Here is a 14284-nt window from a genome sequence, read left to right as displayed (position 1 = left end):
GTTACGGCTACGTCATGGTGCCGCTCGTCACAGGCCGCGTCAGCGTATAGGCACTTCTGTAGCGTCGCGCGGCAGTTTCGCCCCATACTGGGCGCCATGTCGCGTTTGCGGTCACAGTACTCTCGGCGTGGCATGCCTGCTGAGCCTAGCGCCTTCGGCCGCACGCGCCGTAAGCGGCTCACCGGGCCCAGGCGCCGCACACCCTAGGCCGGCCTGCGGCTACTGCGATCGCTGCGGCTCTCATGGCTGCCGGCGCCAACGGCCGCGCCGCGGCGATTTGTTGGCGACCGTCTGCTAGCGCCGCTGCCGCGCGCCGCGACGCAGCTCTCGCAACGCCCACGACTGCGGCTCTGCCGGACCGTGTAACCTGCGGGGCGGAGCGCTTGCGCTCTGTGGCGGGGCCGCTGAGGACTGGCGCAGTCCCGAAGCTATTGCAGATGCGGTGCGGTATCCGCCGTGCGGACGTGCTGCCCTGGAACCTAAGGCGCGCCCCCCGGATGGCGTCATGTTTTGTCTAGGAACCGTCGCCGCGGCCCGCGCCGGCGCCCGCGGCGTGCTATCTGCCCGCGTACGACGCCTGCGGCCTCGTGTCAGCAGGTGACACCGGCGCCACTGCGTCGCCAAACGGCGACGCGAAACCCGCAACGTGTCGGCGAGGCCATCGTGCGACCGCGCCGCGCGTGTTACTGGTGACCTGCATGTACACACGTGGCGGTGCGGTCTGCGCAGTTGGCATGGCAACCTGCTGCGGGGTACCTGCGGCCGGCGCCGCCGGCACCGCTCGGTTTCTAGCATTACAGCGCCGTGCCAAGCTGTCTCGCGTTGCCGACAGGTCTAGGCGGGCGCTGGCGAGAGTGGGCCGCATATGTTCTCGTGCAGCCATACCAATAACACCTTGCCGACGGCGCCGTGCGGGCCGCCCATTCCCGACAGGGGGGGCACTGTCGCCGACGTGCGCGCGGAATGTTGTGGACGTTGGCACTGTTGTCAGGGCAACAGCCGGCGTACCGGCACCCCTCGTTGCCGACTGCCCGTTGCCAGGACAACAGGGGCGTCTAGGGTCGCTATAGTTTCCCTTTTGTGTATAGGCAAGACACACACCAACGGCCGTTAGCCGTGTCGCTGGGCCACTGTGCATGTCGGTTGCCGTGGCAACGTCGGCCATTGTCTAGTGACGTACCCTCTCCGGTCCTCTCCGAAGGCCGGCAGGTGCCCGAATCGTTCATGCAATCTAATTTTATCTATGCACATTTTAGGGTCTGCTGACTACAGGAACCAGCGGTAGCTCTCGTGCTTCGGGCCCTCGCTGAGAATGTGTGTCGACACGTCGCCCACCCGCAGGATCACGTTCTGCTCGCGGTTCCGGCGGGCATTGTCATACTTCATCCAGAAGCCCAGAGCCATGGTCGTCACGAAACCCACAAAGCCAAACGCGGCGGTTGTGACCAGCGCCGGGATGTAGTCCGGAGCGTCCTGCGCGCGGAAGATGTTGGACGAGATTAGGCCCATGAGGTTGGCGGTCGGTACACCGACGGCAGTCAGCGCGGCGCGGCGGCCCTCGGACGGCGTATTGTTGCTGAACCACGTCGACAGTAGCACCGACGGCGCGCTGGTGCCGGCGGTCATCAGGAAACACGCAAAGTAGGCAACGCCGGTGCTCTCTAGAACGTCGATGGACGCGTAGATCACAAAGCCGATGACCGGGAATAGAAAGCCGGCGGCAATGAACGGGAAGCGCAGGCGCAGGCGATCCGAGAAGAACGCGAGCACAAGCAAGACGACTGCGCCAGACACGTTCGGCGCGACCGTGTAGAGATTGGTCTTGACAGTGCTGAAGCCGAGCCGCGAGACGATCTGGGGCAGGAACAGCGAGATCGACTGGAGCGGCACGCCGAGACAGACCTCCAGAATGAGCCAGCCGATGACTGCAGGCTGGCGAAAGACCTTTACGGCATCGCGGATGTTGAGCTTCTCGTTGACAACAGCCGACGAGTCGCTCTGCATGCGCAGGAACGCAACCTCCTTCTCCTCGGCGGTCAGGTAGCGGCAACTCGCGATGTCGCGCGGAAGCAGGAAGAAGGCGCCGACAGCAGCCAGCATGGTCGTGGCACCCTCGATGATGAACAGCCAGCGCCAGCCCTCGATGGCGTCGTTCTTGATATGGAAGATGCCGAACGAGAGCAGGCCCGAGAATGCGTTGGCGATGTTGGACGCCGCGTAGAAGATGGCCAGGCGGCGGGCGAGCTCACCGCGGCGGTAGAACGTCGTCAGGTAGTAGATCACGAGCGGGAAAAACGCCGACTCGAACGTGCCCAGGAACCAGCGCGTGGTCATGAGGCCGCCCCAGTTATGGCAGCCGGCCGAGATCAAGCTCATGCCACCAAAACCGACCATGAGCAGCGGCAGGACGAGGGCGACTCCGAAGCGCTTGCCCAGCAGTGCGATCGGGAACGCACACAGCACGTACGGGACGTAGAACACCGACAGCAGGATGTTGTACTGGTTACCGACAAGGCCGAGGTCGGCCTCGAGGCCGTCGGTCTTTGCGTTGCCGAGGTTGCTCTTGTCGAGCGAGTTGAACAGGTACATGATGCTTAGAACCGGCAGCAGACGCAGGTCGAACTTGCGGCAGATCGACGTCTCGACACGAGGGTCCACAGCAATAGCCGTGGCCACGTCGGCCTCCTCGATCACGGTGTTGTCGAGCGCATACTGCTCCGGGTCTTTGCGCGGCAGCTCCGCGGCCTGCATAGACAGCACTTCCGAGGCCTGCTTCTGCGCGTCCATGGTGATTGTCTTCCCGGCCGCAGGTCCCCGCAGGCTGTTCTTATATATGAGGCGTTCCGAGGCGTTACTATCGTGTCGGGCGACGCCGAGATAGCGCAGGCGATGACCTTGCTAGCGCTCGTTCTCCGGCCTATCGACCGCCGCCACCGACGGCACCTTGCCACCAACTGGCATGGCTTGCCGCCGTGTACAGGTCTTGGCTAAGATAGCCCTATCACAAGCTCTATCGTGCATGAGCCTATGTTCGCTGTGGTCCTAGCTCCCGACAGACGGCCCTATCTTAGCCAGCAATAAGCTCGAAGGTGACTCAAGCTAGCCCAAACGCCGCCGACGTCGAACGGGCCGAAGCTCTATTGGCCGCTAGTGCACTATCTGTCTCGTGCCCATCAAGGGAGATGTTCACCGACGGCGGCCCGGCTATCTAGGTGCCGGGACCGACGGTTAGGCTGTGCTAAGCGCGCTCTACGTGCAAGGAGTAGTCGCTTCGAGAGAGGAACGTGCGTGGCAACCAGGCGGCTTGCGGCTAAAGCTGCCGAGAAACTGGAGAAGCAAGCTCTGTCGGCGCCCGTCGGCAGCCGCGGGCGCCGACAGGCGGTCGGCTGGCGTACGATACGGATACGGTGGGCGAGGGAGTTCTTTCGGACAGAGTGCCGGCGGCGGGCAGTCAGGGCCGCGTCCGCACTCTGCAGCTGGACGGGAGGCAAGTGCGACCGGGCAGGTCAGCCACTCAAACACGGGCCGCGCACCGGCCGGCCGGCCGGACGGCCGGCTGACGATCGGTGGCGTGCGGCACGGGCCAAGAGGCGTCGGCGGAGGCCGGCTAAGCGACAGGGATCATGAGCCGCACGTTGTGCGGCTGAGACTCAAGAGTAGCTCAGGTACCACACGTGACTGAGTCGCGCGCCGCGTTGCCATGGCAACGGTTGCCCTGGCAACGCGTATCGCTCGGCGCCCCGCCGCCGCCCCGACGCGCAGGCTGCACAACGCCTGCGCTGCGCGCCAGAAACGCCCTATCTGCAGTGCGCCGCGCCGCTTGCATCCCCAGCCGTCGCGCCCCGGCGCCCCGTGCTGCCGCTTGTGTCTTTCGGGACCTCCCAAGCTCTATCGCGCCCCGGCGGGCTGATAAGGCCAGCGATGGGCAGTGGCAGACGAACCAGACACGGCCGCGCGGGCGAGAGTCGGGCGCCAGGCCCAATTAGAGCACATTACCCCGACACCCAGCCGTGGCGGGCGGCGAGCGGTTCCCGTGTCTGTGATAGCAGGCGCCGGTTTATATAGCCCGGGAACGCCGCAGGACATCCATCCGTACACATTCGCAATGCCTGTTGGTAGGTACCTTGGGGGCAGGCCGGGCCTGAGGCGGCAGCCTGCTCCGGCCCACGGCCCTGTTCGGGCCTGGCGCCCGCCGTCACCGTCCAAGCTGACGCGCAGACCCCATCCCTACGCTTATTTCGGTCGACCTCGACAAGCCGTTCAACGAGCAGCCCGGCCTGCACACCCGCTGGCACCCGGAGATCCCGTTCTTCGTAAGCAATTGCAGTGCCCGCGCTGACAGCAGTCCAAGGTCAAGCCCGGCGAGATCTTCAAGGTCGAGTGCTTCGACTCGTCCGGCGGCCAGGTCAAGAACAATGACTCGGCGGACGACATTGCCGCTTGCGACCCGTCCCAGATCCACTGTCTGAGCGGTCCGATCGAGGTCGAGGGCGCCGAGCCCGGCGACCTGCTCGTTGTCGAGATCCAGGACGTCCAGCCGTTCCCCGACCAGCCGTGGGGCTACACGGCTATCATGGACAAGTCGGTCTCGGCCGCGTTCCTGACGGACAAGTACCCCGACATGGTCAAGGCCATCTGGGACTTTGAGGGCATCTTTGCGTCGTCGCGGCACATCCCCCACGTGCGCTTCCCCGGCTTCATCCACCCGGGCATCATCGGCACCATGCCGAGCTACGAGATGCTCGACAAGTGGAAGGCCCGCGAGGCCGAGCTCAACGACGCGCACACCGCGTCGGGCGGCACCAAGACGCTGGCGCTGCCGCCGATCGTGCAGGGCGCTTACGCCGGCCAGGGCATCTCCGAGGAGCTTTTCCAGAAGATCGCGACCGAGGGCGTGCGCACTGCGCCGCCGCGCGAGCACGGCGGCAACATCGACATCAAGAACCTGTCGCGCGGCGCCAAGGCGTATCTGCCCGTCTACGTGCCCGGCGCCGGCTTCTCGGTCGGTGACATCCACTTCTCCGAGGGCGACGGCGAGATCGCGTTCTGCGGTGCCATTGAGATGCACGGCATCATCACGCTCAAGCTGAACCTGATCAAGAACGGTGTGGCCGACCTGGCCATCCGCAACCCGGTGTTCCTGCCCGGCCCGGTCGAGGCCCACTACGGTCCGTCGCGGTACCTGACCTTCCAGGGCATCTCGCTCGGTGACAACGGCGAGCAGCACTTCCTGGACGCCAAGGTCGCGTTCCGCCAGGCCGTGCTGAACGCGATCGAGTACCTGACCAAGTTCGGCTACACGCCCGAGCAGGCCTACCTGCTGCTGTCGGCGGCGCCGGTCGAGACGCACATTGCGTCGATTGTGGACATCCCGAACTCGTGCGTGACGATCGGCATCCCGGCCGACATCTTCGACTTTGACATCATGCCGAAGGAAGGCGGCCCGACCGTGCAGGCCGACATGGGCGAGCTGCTGCGGCCGTCGAAGTAGATACGATAGACAATGCAAGTTACGACCATAGCCGCGGATAGCCGTGGACGCGTCACGTGCGTGCTACAGCGAGTCATGTGAAACTCACGTGCTGATGTGCCATGACGTCACGTGTGCCGCCGTCACGTGTCGCGGCCGCCGGCCAGTCGCAGTGCCGCCTCCGGCGGCCGCCCGGTCGCGGCCGCAACGCACCGCGGCCGGCCGCCCGCGGCCTCCGCCAGGGAGCCAGGAAGCCCGCGCCAGCCCGGCTACGCCCCGCCGGACGCAAGTCCGCGGACTCGCCGGGGAGGGTTAGGCGTGGCAATGTTCCATGGAGTTCTGGTACAAGCGTAGCGCCGCGCGCACTTGCAGCAGTAACCGTCACGCGGCTATGCGCCTTGTGCCGGAAGCGCCGCGGTGTCCGACACCGGCGGCAGAATAGCCCGCCAAGTCGCAGCCATCCGGCCATAAATCAGTACTTAGCCCGGTCGCTCTCAGCAGATCAGCATCAGTCGTCCAGGACCGAAGGATATCTGGTCGGAAGGTCGACCGACAGCAGCGAAGCGGCATCCGAGCTCGAAAGCACGGGCAGGATCGCAGGAGAAGGAGGATTCGGGTGGTCGTCCGATCGTTTGTCAGCTTGGTAATAGAGCTGCAAGACCGGCAGACCTCTGACAACGGCACAAGCAGAGCCAGAGTCCCAACATGATCAGACAGATTCCGAGGATAGCCGGCAGGGTGGGGCCGGCGGCCGTGCTGGCGCGCACGGCGGCGCTGCCGCGTCGGGCCGGCACCGGCAGCCTGGCCGCGCGGTTCTCGCAGAGTGCGCGACAATTGAAGAGCTCGTCCGACGATTCGGGCAGCAAGCCCGGCAAGGGCCGCGGCCGCAGCCGCGCGGCGGAGAACAAGGACGGCGCCGCGGCCGAGGAGGATGCGGACAAGAAGCCGCGGGAGCCGACGCCGATGGAGAAGCTCCAGGAGTCGCTCAAGAGCTCGTCTGAGTCGAGCGCGCCCGCGGCGGGCAGTGCGGCGGGGTCGACGCCGGCGGCGCCGGCGGACGGCGAGGGCGGCAGCAGCGGCCACGGGCGCACGGCGGCAGCGGTGCTGACCAAGTCGTCCGTGCCCGAAGAGTACCCGCAGGTGATGGTGCTGCCGATCGCACGGCGACCGCTATTCCCGGGCTTCTACAAGGCGGTGGTCATCCACGACCCGAGCGTGATCGCGGCGGTGACGGAGATGGTCAAGAACGGCAAGCCGTACCTGGGCGCGTTCCTGTTCAAGGACGAGAACGCCGAGACGGACACGATCAAGTCCAAGGACGAGGTCCACCCCGTCGGCGTGTTCTGCCAGGTCACAAGCATCTTCCCGCAGAAGGACGCCAAGGACAAGGACGGCAACACGATCAACGCGCTGACGGCGGTGCTGTACCCGCACCGGCGCATCCAGCTCGACGAGCTTATCGAGCGGACCGAGGAGGAAGAGGCGGCGGCGGCGGCGTCGGCGGCGAGCGTGCGCGCGGTCCCCGCAGCGCAGCCGGCGGACGAGGTCACGTCGTTCGAGACGGTCGTCGAGGACGTCGAGGACGTCGACGCCGACCAGAGCGAGACCGGCTTCCTGCGCAACTTCGAGGTCACGTTGGCGAACGTGACCAACATCGTCGACGGCTCGGCCGACCTGCGGTCGCCGACCGTGCGCGCGATCATGTCCGAGATCGTGAGCGTGTTCAAGGAGATCGCGCTGCTGAACCCGCTCTTCCGCGACCAGATCTCGACGTTCTCGATGTCGATCGCGTCCGGCAACATCTTCGAGGAGCCCGTCAAGCTCGCCGACTTTGCCGCCGCGGTCTCGTCCGGCGAGGTCTCGGAGCTGCAGGAGGTGCTCGAGTGCCCCCACGTCGAAGAGCGCATGCAGAAGGCGCTCGTGCTCATCAAGAAGGAGCTCATGAACGCGCAGCTGCAGGCCAAGATCTCCAAGGACGTCGAGAACCGGATCCAGAAGCGGCAGCGCGAGTTCGTGCTGACCGAGCAGCTGCGCGGCATCAAGCGCGAGCTCGGCATCGACGGCGACGGCCGCGAGAAGCTGATCGACAAGTTCAAGGAGCGCGCGAGCAACCTGGCGATGCCCGAGGCTGTGCGCCGCGTGTTTGAGGACGAGCTCAACAAGCTGTCGCACCTCGAGCCGGTGGCGTCCGAGTTCAACGTGACGCGCAACTACCTCGACTGGATCACGCAGATCCCGTGGGGCAAGCGCTCGCTCGAGAACTACTCGGTCAACCACGCCATGACCGTGCTGGACGAGGACCACTACGGCCTCAAGGACGTCAAGGACCGCATCCTCGAGTTCATCGCGGTCGGCCGGCTGCGCGGCACGGTCGAGGGCAAGATCATCTGCTTTGTGGGCCCGCCGGGCGTCGGCAAGACGTCGATCGGCAAGAGCATCGCGCGCGCGCTGAACCGCAAGTTCTACCGGTTCTCCGTGGGCGGCCTGTCGGACGTGGCCGAGATCAAGGGCCACCGCCGGACGTACGTCGGCGCGCTACCCGGCCGCATCATCCAGGCGCTCAAGAAGTGCGAGACCGAGAACCCGCTGATCCTGATCGACGAAATCGACAAGCTCGGCAAGGGCAACCAGGGCGACCCTGCGTCGGCCCTGCTTGAGCTGCTCGACCCCGAGCAGAACGGCAGCTTCCTGGACCACTACATGGACATCCCCGTGGACCTCTCCAAGGTCCTGTTTGTGTGCACGGCCAACATGACCGAGACCATCCCGCGGCCGCTGCTGGACCGGATGGAGCTGATCGAGATCTCGGGCTACGTGGCCGACGAGAAGATGGCGATTGCTCAGCGGTACCTGGCGCCGACGGCCAAGGAGATGTCCGGCCTGAAGGAGGCCGACGTGAACCTGACGCCGGAGGCGATCGCGACGCTGATCAAGAACTACTGCCGCGAGAGCGGCGTGCGCAATCTCAAGAAGCAGATCGAGAAGGTGTACCGCAAGTCGGCGCTGTTGATCGTCAAGGACATCAAGGACGCCGTGCCGCCGGAGCTGCTGGCCGAGGTGGACACGGGCGCGCGGCCGGTGGAGGTGGTGGCAGGGCCGGAGGCGGCTGCGGAGGCCCAGACCGAGGCCAAGGCCGAGGACAAGGCCGAGGCCGCCGAGGACGCCGTCGAGGGCGTCGCCAAGCCGGCGACCACGACCGAGCCGCCGGCGATGCTCGAGATCCCTGCGGACGTCCACGTCGAGATCACGCCCGAAAACCTCAAGACGTACGTCGGCCCGCCCGTTTTCACGTCCGACCGGCTGTACGAGACCACGCCCCCGGGCGTGATCATGGGTCTGGCCTGGACGTCGCTCGGCGGCGCGTCGCTGTACATCGAGTCGGTTGTCGAGACGCTGCTGTCGACGTCGACCACACCGTCGTTCAACCGCACGGGCCAGCTCGGCGACGTCATGAAGGAGTCGACCACGATCGCGTACACGTTTGCGCGCATCTTCCTCGGCAACAACTTCCCCGAGAACAAGTTCTTTGACCACGCCAAGATCCACCTGCACTGCCCCGAGGGTGCCACGCCCAAGGACGGCCCGTCGGCGGGTATCACCATGTCGACGTCGCTGTTGTCGCTGGCGCTGGACCGCCCGATCGACCCCGAGATTGCCATGACGGGCGAGATCACGGTGACCGGCAAGGTGCTGCGCATTGGCGGCCTGCGCGAGAAGTGCATCGCCGCCAAGCGGTCCGGCGCCCGCGTCGTCATCTTCCCCAAGGCCAACCTCTCGGACTGGGAGGACCTGCCGGAGAATGTGCGGGAGGGCTTGGAGGGCGTGCCGTGCGACAACTACCACCAGGTATTTGCGCGCTGTTTTGGCGACGTGCCCAAGGACACAGGCAACAACGTCTGGAAGCACTTGCTGGTCGACAAGCCCAAGGACACCGCGTCCTCGCTCGGCCCGATCCTGGACAACATCCAGCCCATGAACGAGCTGCACGTCTAGATGCAGCCGCACTTTTTGGAAAACCCTATCTTGTATATGCTCTAGACCCTGTAAATGTCTTAATCGAATCACGCATCATCATTGAAGAGTGTAGGATCGTTGTGGAGAAGGGAAGGACCTTATTGGCGAGCGTAGATCCTTGAACGCGAAACTGAGTCGCGCGACGCAAGCGAGTCCGTGCGGGGAAAAAAAAAAAGTGGACGACGCCGGAATCGAACCGGAGACCTCTCCCATGCTAAGGGAATGTGATAACCAACTACACCAGACGCCCGCTTGATGTTAAGGTTCACTCTGTTGCGTGCTAGCTACGACGGCTGCGCAGGCTACTGGTCGTGTGCTTGCGTGTGCTTGCTAAAGCTACTTCAGGAACAGGGTTTTTAGCGGAAAGGCAGATGAAAGGCCATTGCGTGTGAGCCCTATACGTCGCCTCGGCCGTGATGCGAGCCACTGGCGCCTCTGTCGAGGGTGGCCGCCTGCTAACATCCCACTTGGCATGACCAGTAAGAGATCACCTGTCAGCACCGTCAACGGGGCAGCTCATGGACGACGCTGTCGAAGACTCGCCATCTTGTGGCACGGTCATGGTACGTGGCGTCGGGCAAGCCTCCGGTAGACAGCGGCCAAGGGCGGCTGCGCTGCAAGCAAAAAGCGAGCCTCCGGACTCTCGGAGCAGCTACCGTTCGGATGGGACATGCAGTGAAAAAAAATGGACGACGCCGGAATCGAACCGGAGACCTCTCCCATGCTAAGGGAATGTGATAACCAACTACACCAGACGCCCTAGTGTTATCTTGGACGGCGAGGCTGCAGTTGTACCTAGCGGGCGGCTAGCTGTGGACTCTGTTGGCCAATTCGTGTACTTAAGCGTAGGATGCATTGCTATGCTGTGTGCACACAGTCCTGAGGTGTTCCGTTTCAATCTGTACCTGGGTAAACTTACTTCCGTGACATCGATCGCTGGCGACAGGCAGCTATCTACGCGTAAATCATGAGTGAAGGCTCGTCCACCAGCGGAGCCGCGTATGCGTAAACCCTGCCGCACGGTAGCCTACCCGACGGAATTGTTGCGGCCGGCGCAGGACCAAGTCGGGCACAGCGACGACCTGCCGGCGGCCGCGAGTCATGGGGCCGGTCTCGACCGCCAAGCCACTGCACAGACCCGACGGTCGGAAGCGAGCCAGCTGTCAGAACAGCCGAGCGGTAGCAGGACCCCCAAGGACCCCCGCGGGAGAAGCGCGCGGCAAAAATATGCGATGTCTGTGGATCGAACACAGGACCTTCAGATGTCGAAACTGAAGTGTGACTTCAGTCTGACGCTCTCCCAACTGAGCTAACCCCGCATGTTATAACTCAATTGGCGCGTCTGGCGTAAACTGTAGTCTGTAGGCCGAGCGACACAGCAGGAACAGCTGCAGCAGTTCCCCAAGGTGCGGGGTTAGCTCAGTTGGGAGAGCGTCAGACTGAAGCCAGACTTCGGTTCCGACATCTGAAGGTCCTGTGTTCGATCCACAGACATCGCATTCTTTTTGGCGCGGGATTAACGGCCCCACTCGCCCAGTTTGGTGCGTTGGTGTGCGCGCCGGCATTGGCCCAAAGGGGCATGTCCGGGCCGCACCGCCACAGACGCGAGTGCGGGCGCCAATGGCCGGTGGCTGGCGCGCCGCAGTGCGGCGGAACCCTAAGCCCATGACGTCGACTAACCCGCCGGGGCAGGGCGTCCAGGTCGGCCGATACGGGCGTTTAGGCAGTTGCCGACGTCGGCTATTCGCAAGCTATAAAGGCCGCAGGGCGCCAGGCAAGCGGTATCAAAATGGTGCGCCAGTTTTTTGTCGAGAATGTGAGTACGGCGCCCTAGCTACGGTCGCGAGCTCGGCCGCCGTGGCTGCCGCCGCGGCTGCCGGCGCAGCAGCCGGCGCAGCCGGGCCCCCGCGGCCACGCAGACACCGCTGACGGCAGCCCTACCTCATCGTCGACAGCAAGCTGTCCGAGGGCCCGGTGTACGTCCCGGAGGCCAACCAGCTCTACTGCGTCGACATCCTCAACAACGACATCATCCGGGCCAATGTCCCCCCCACCGAGGTCCGCCAGCTGCAGCCCGCCGAGGGCGCCGAGGGCGCCGGCAGCGAGTACATCGAGGAGTACGGCCCCGCGTCGGCCGAGGCCGCCGGCGTGCGGCGGTTCCACTTCAACCACCCCATCGGCGTGATCGCCCGGACAACGGACCCCCACACGTTCGTCCTCGGCGCCAAGCTCGGCCCCGCAGTGGTCGACTTCGCCGCGCTCGACGCGGACCAGCAGGTGCGCGCCGCGGCCGAGGAGGTCGTCAAGATCCCGTACAAGTCGTACATGTACCCCGACTCGGCGCACCTGCGCGAGCTGATGCGGCTCAACGACGGCAACGTCGACCCCCAGGGCCGGTTCTGGGCCGGCACGATGATCCAGGACATCGACAACCACGAGAGCGAGCGCATCGGCGCGCTCTTCCGGTTCGCGCCGGGCACGCTGGAGCCCACGGCGGTGCTCGAGGGCTGCGCGATCCCCAACGGCCTGCTGTGGACCAAGGACGGCACCCAGGCCTACTTCGCCGACTCCATCAAGGAGACCGTCGTGCGGTACGACTACGACGCCGAGGCCGGCACGCTCGCCAACCCCGTCGAGATCGTGCGCATCTCGGGCGGCCCCCGGCCGGACGGGCTCACGCTCGCGTCCAACGGCGACCTCTTCCTCGCCGTCTGGGGCGCCGGCTGCGTCAACCGCTACACGGCCGACGGCGAGCTCATCGAGCAGTACCACTTCCCCGCCAAGTTCACCAACTGCCCGGTCTTTGGCGGCCCCGAGCACTCGGACCTGTTCGTGACCACGGCCAACAAGCCCAACGGGCAGCCGCAGGGCACGCAGGCCGGCCAGATCTTCCGCATCCGGATCCCCGGCCTCACCGGCCCCGTCTACAACAAGGTCCCGCTCTAGATGTTTACGCGTCGGCGGCGGCGCGTCGGGATGAGAATTAGGAAAGAGAAAAATAAAGACGCGTCGGCGGTGTTTATCACCCTCACGATCTCAACCGAAGGCCTATCTAGGTTCCGGCTCGGCCAGGGCTCGTAGCTCCACACTGTCCCCGGGCCGAACACCATGAACCTGTCGCAGTCCTTCCCGATGCCTTCGCCCACGGACCCGTGGGGCGTGCCGTCGACGCCGGAGGCGGCCGCGTCGACGCCGGAGCCGACCGCGCCGCCGCTGGACGACCTCGACGCGGCCGGCCACGAGTCGCTGTTTGGGCTGGGCCCGTTCGACGCGCGCGCGTGTGACGAGCCCGCGCGGACGCCGAGCCCGGACGGGGCGCGCGCGGCGCTGCTGGCGCTGGCGTCGTCGCCGCCGGTGCGCCGCCGGGACCGCTACGCGCCGTCGTCGCCGGACGAGCTCTACGACGGCGGCTACGGGCGGTACCGGCGGCGGGCCGTGTCGTACGCGGACCTGGACGACGTGGCGGACGAGCTGGCCGCGCTGGACCGCGCGCGGGCAATTGAGTCGGCGCACGCGGGCACGGTCGCCCAGATCGTGAGCTCGTACGGGTCCGGGTCCGAGTGCGAGTCCGAGAACGAGGCGGACGCGCGGCGGGGCCTGCTGGACGCGGCCGCGCTGCGCCCGTACGCGGCCTTTGAGCGCGGATCGGGCTCGAGCGACGGCTACAGCTCGGACGCGGCGTTCGACGGCCTCGCCCGCTTCGAGCAGCACCTGCGCGCGTGCGGCGCCGACGCCGGCTACGCGCACATCCCGTCGGCCGCGCCGTCCACGCGCTCGTCGTCGCCCGCGGGCCGGTCGGCAGACGAGCGGCCGGGCCGCCGGCCGGCGCCCGACGACGGCCGGTCGCCGCGGCCGGCGCAGCGCCCGCGCCTGCGCTACAGCTCCTCGGCCGAGAGCCTCGACACGACGACCGCGCGCCGCGACACGCGCGAGAACGCCCGGCGGTCGCCGCGCAAGATCCCGGCCGGCAAGGCCGGCACCGTCGGCGGGCTGGCCGTGCGGCCCGACCAGGCCGCGGGCCCGGCGCCGTTCGCGCCCTTCTCGGCGCCGTTCAAGGGCTACGGCCCGGCCACCGACATGAGCGTGCGGCCGCGGGCCGAGCCGCGCCGGGCGTCGCGGCGCTGGCGCGAGTCGGCCGCCAACGGCGCGCTGTCCAAGATCGTCGAGTCCTCGGTCGGGCTGCTGGCGCTGCCCCGCGACGGCTACGGCTCGGTCGAGGACTACGTGGCCTCGCGCTGGCACGTCTCGTTCCTGCTCGGCTGCCTGGCGGTCCTCGGCGGCACGCTCTTTGTTGCCGTGTGCTCGTGGATGCGCGCGGACGGCCGCTCCGGCGACGGCCTGCACGCGGCGGTCTACGGCTGCGCCGAGACCACGGCCGACTACCCGGCCGCGATGGCCTGCGTCGTGGGCTTCCGGCTGCCGACGTTCCCGTTCTCGGCGCTGGACACGTCGAGCGCGTACCTGCACGTGCCGATGCTGTCGCAGCTGTACGTGTACGCGGCGGTGGCGTCGTTCGCGTTCGCGCCGGTGGCGGTGCTGGCGGTGCTGGCGGCCGTGACTGCGTTTGGCGGCGCGCTGCTGGCGTGCATGCTGGCAACAAAACACACCGCCACAGCGCTCGCGCGCACCAGCCGCCGGCTGGCTGTGGCGCACGCGGCCGCCGCGGCCGAGATCCACGCGGCCATCAAGGGCCAGCAGCTCGAGGCCGAGTAGTTGCGAGATATTTACTATATATGCCAATATTTTTACCAGGCTCACGGCTCTGCACAGCTCCGGGCGTGCGCGCGGCCCGGCAGAACT

At 66.3% G+C, this 14284-nt stretch overlaps 4 protein-coding genes and 4 non-coding genes across 8 annotated transcripts; 4 read left to right on the top strand and 4 right to left on the bottom strand.

The window, feature by feature from the left end:
- Positions 1-1217: 1217 nt before the first annotated feature.
- Positions 1218-3189, bottom strand: V1510DRAFT_412214 (major facilitator superfamily domain-containing protein). The gene has a single exon (XM_066933039.1). The coding sequence runs from the start codon at positions 2785-2787 to the stop codon at positions 1267-1269; it is 1521 nt and encodes a 506-aa protein (XP_066790781.1). The 5' UTR covers positions 2788-3189; the 3' UTR covers positions 1218-1266.
- Positions 3190-4053: 864 nt separating this feature from the next.
- On the top strand, positions 4054-5441 carry V1510DRAFT_412212 (Acetamidase/Formamidase; the record flags this gene model as incomplete). Its single annotated transcript, XM_066933038.1, has 3 exons — positions 4054-4115; positions 4219-4313; positions 4346-5441. Coding segments are annotated over exons 1-3 (1201 nt in total), but the record flags the coding sequence as incomplete, so codon positions are not given.
- Positions 5442-9660: 4219 nt separating this feature from the next.
- On the bottom strand, positions 9661-9734 carry V1510DRAFT_t36. Its single transcript has one exon. It is a non-coding gene; the product is annotated as a tRNA-Ala (tRNA).
- A 436-nt stretch (positions 9735-10170) lies between these two features.
- Positions 10171-10244, bottom strand: V1510DRAFT_t35. The gene has a single exon. It is a non-coding gene; the product is annotated as a tRNA-Ala (tRNA).
- Positions 10245-10712: 468 nt separating this feature from the next.
- On the bottom strand, positions 10713-10803 carry V1510DRAFT_t34. Its single transcript has one exon. It is a non-coding gene; the product is annotated as a tRNA-Phe (tRNA).
- An 87-nt stretch (positions 10804-10890) lies between these two features.
- V1510DRAFT_412206 (uncharacterized protein) lies at positions 10891-12529 on the top strand. Its single transcript, XM_066933037.1, has 2 exons — positions 10891-11300; positions 11420-12529. The coding sequence occupies exons 1-2, from the start codon at positions 11274-11276 to the stop codon at positions 12428-12430; spliced, it is 1038 nt and encodes a 345-aa protein (XP_066790779.1). The 5' UTR covers positions 10891-11273; the 3' UTR covers positions 12431-12529.
- On the top strand, positions 10893-10983 carry V1510DRAFT_t37. The gene has a single exon. It is a non-coding gene; the product is annotated as a tRNA-Phe (tRNA).
- A 63-nt stretch (positions 12530-12592) lies between the features above and the next one.
- V1510DRAFT_428658 (uncharacterized protein) lies at positions 12593-14197 on the top strand (the record flags this gene model as incomplete). Its single annotated transcript, XM_066935279.1, has 1 exon — positions 12593-14197. One exon carries the CDS (start codon positions 12593-12595, stop codon positions 14195-14197), a length of 1605 nt encoding a protein of 534 aa, XP_066790778.1.
- Positions 14198-14284: the final 87 nt, after the last annotated feature.

Source organism: Dipodascopsis tothii (assembly GCF_038497935.1).
Source record: "Dipodascopsis tothii strain CBS 759.85 unplaced genomic scaffold V1510scaffold_5, whole genome shotgun sequence".
NCBI classification, from domain to species: domain Eukaryota; kingdom Fungi; phylum Ascomycota; class Lipomycetes; order Lipomycetales; family Lipomycetaceae; genus Neoaidaea; species Neoaidaea tothii.
Note: the sequence above shows the minus strand (reverse complement) of the source record. Positions and strands in the feature narration are given on the sequence as shown.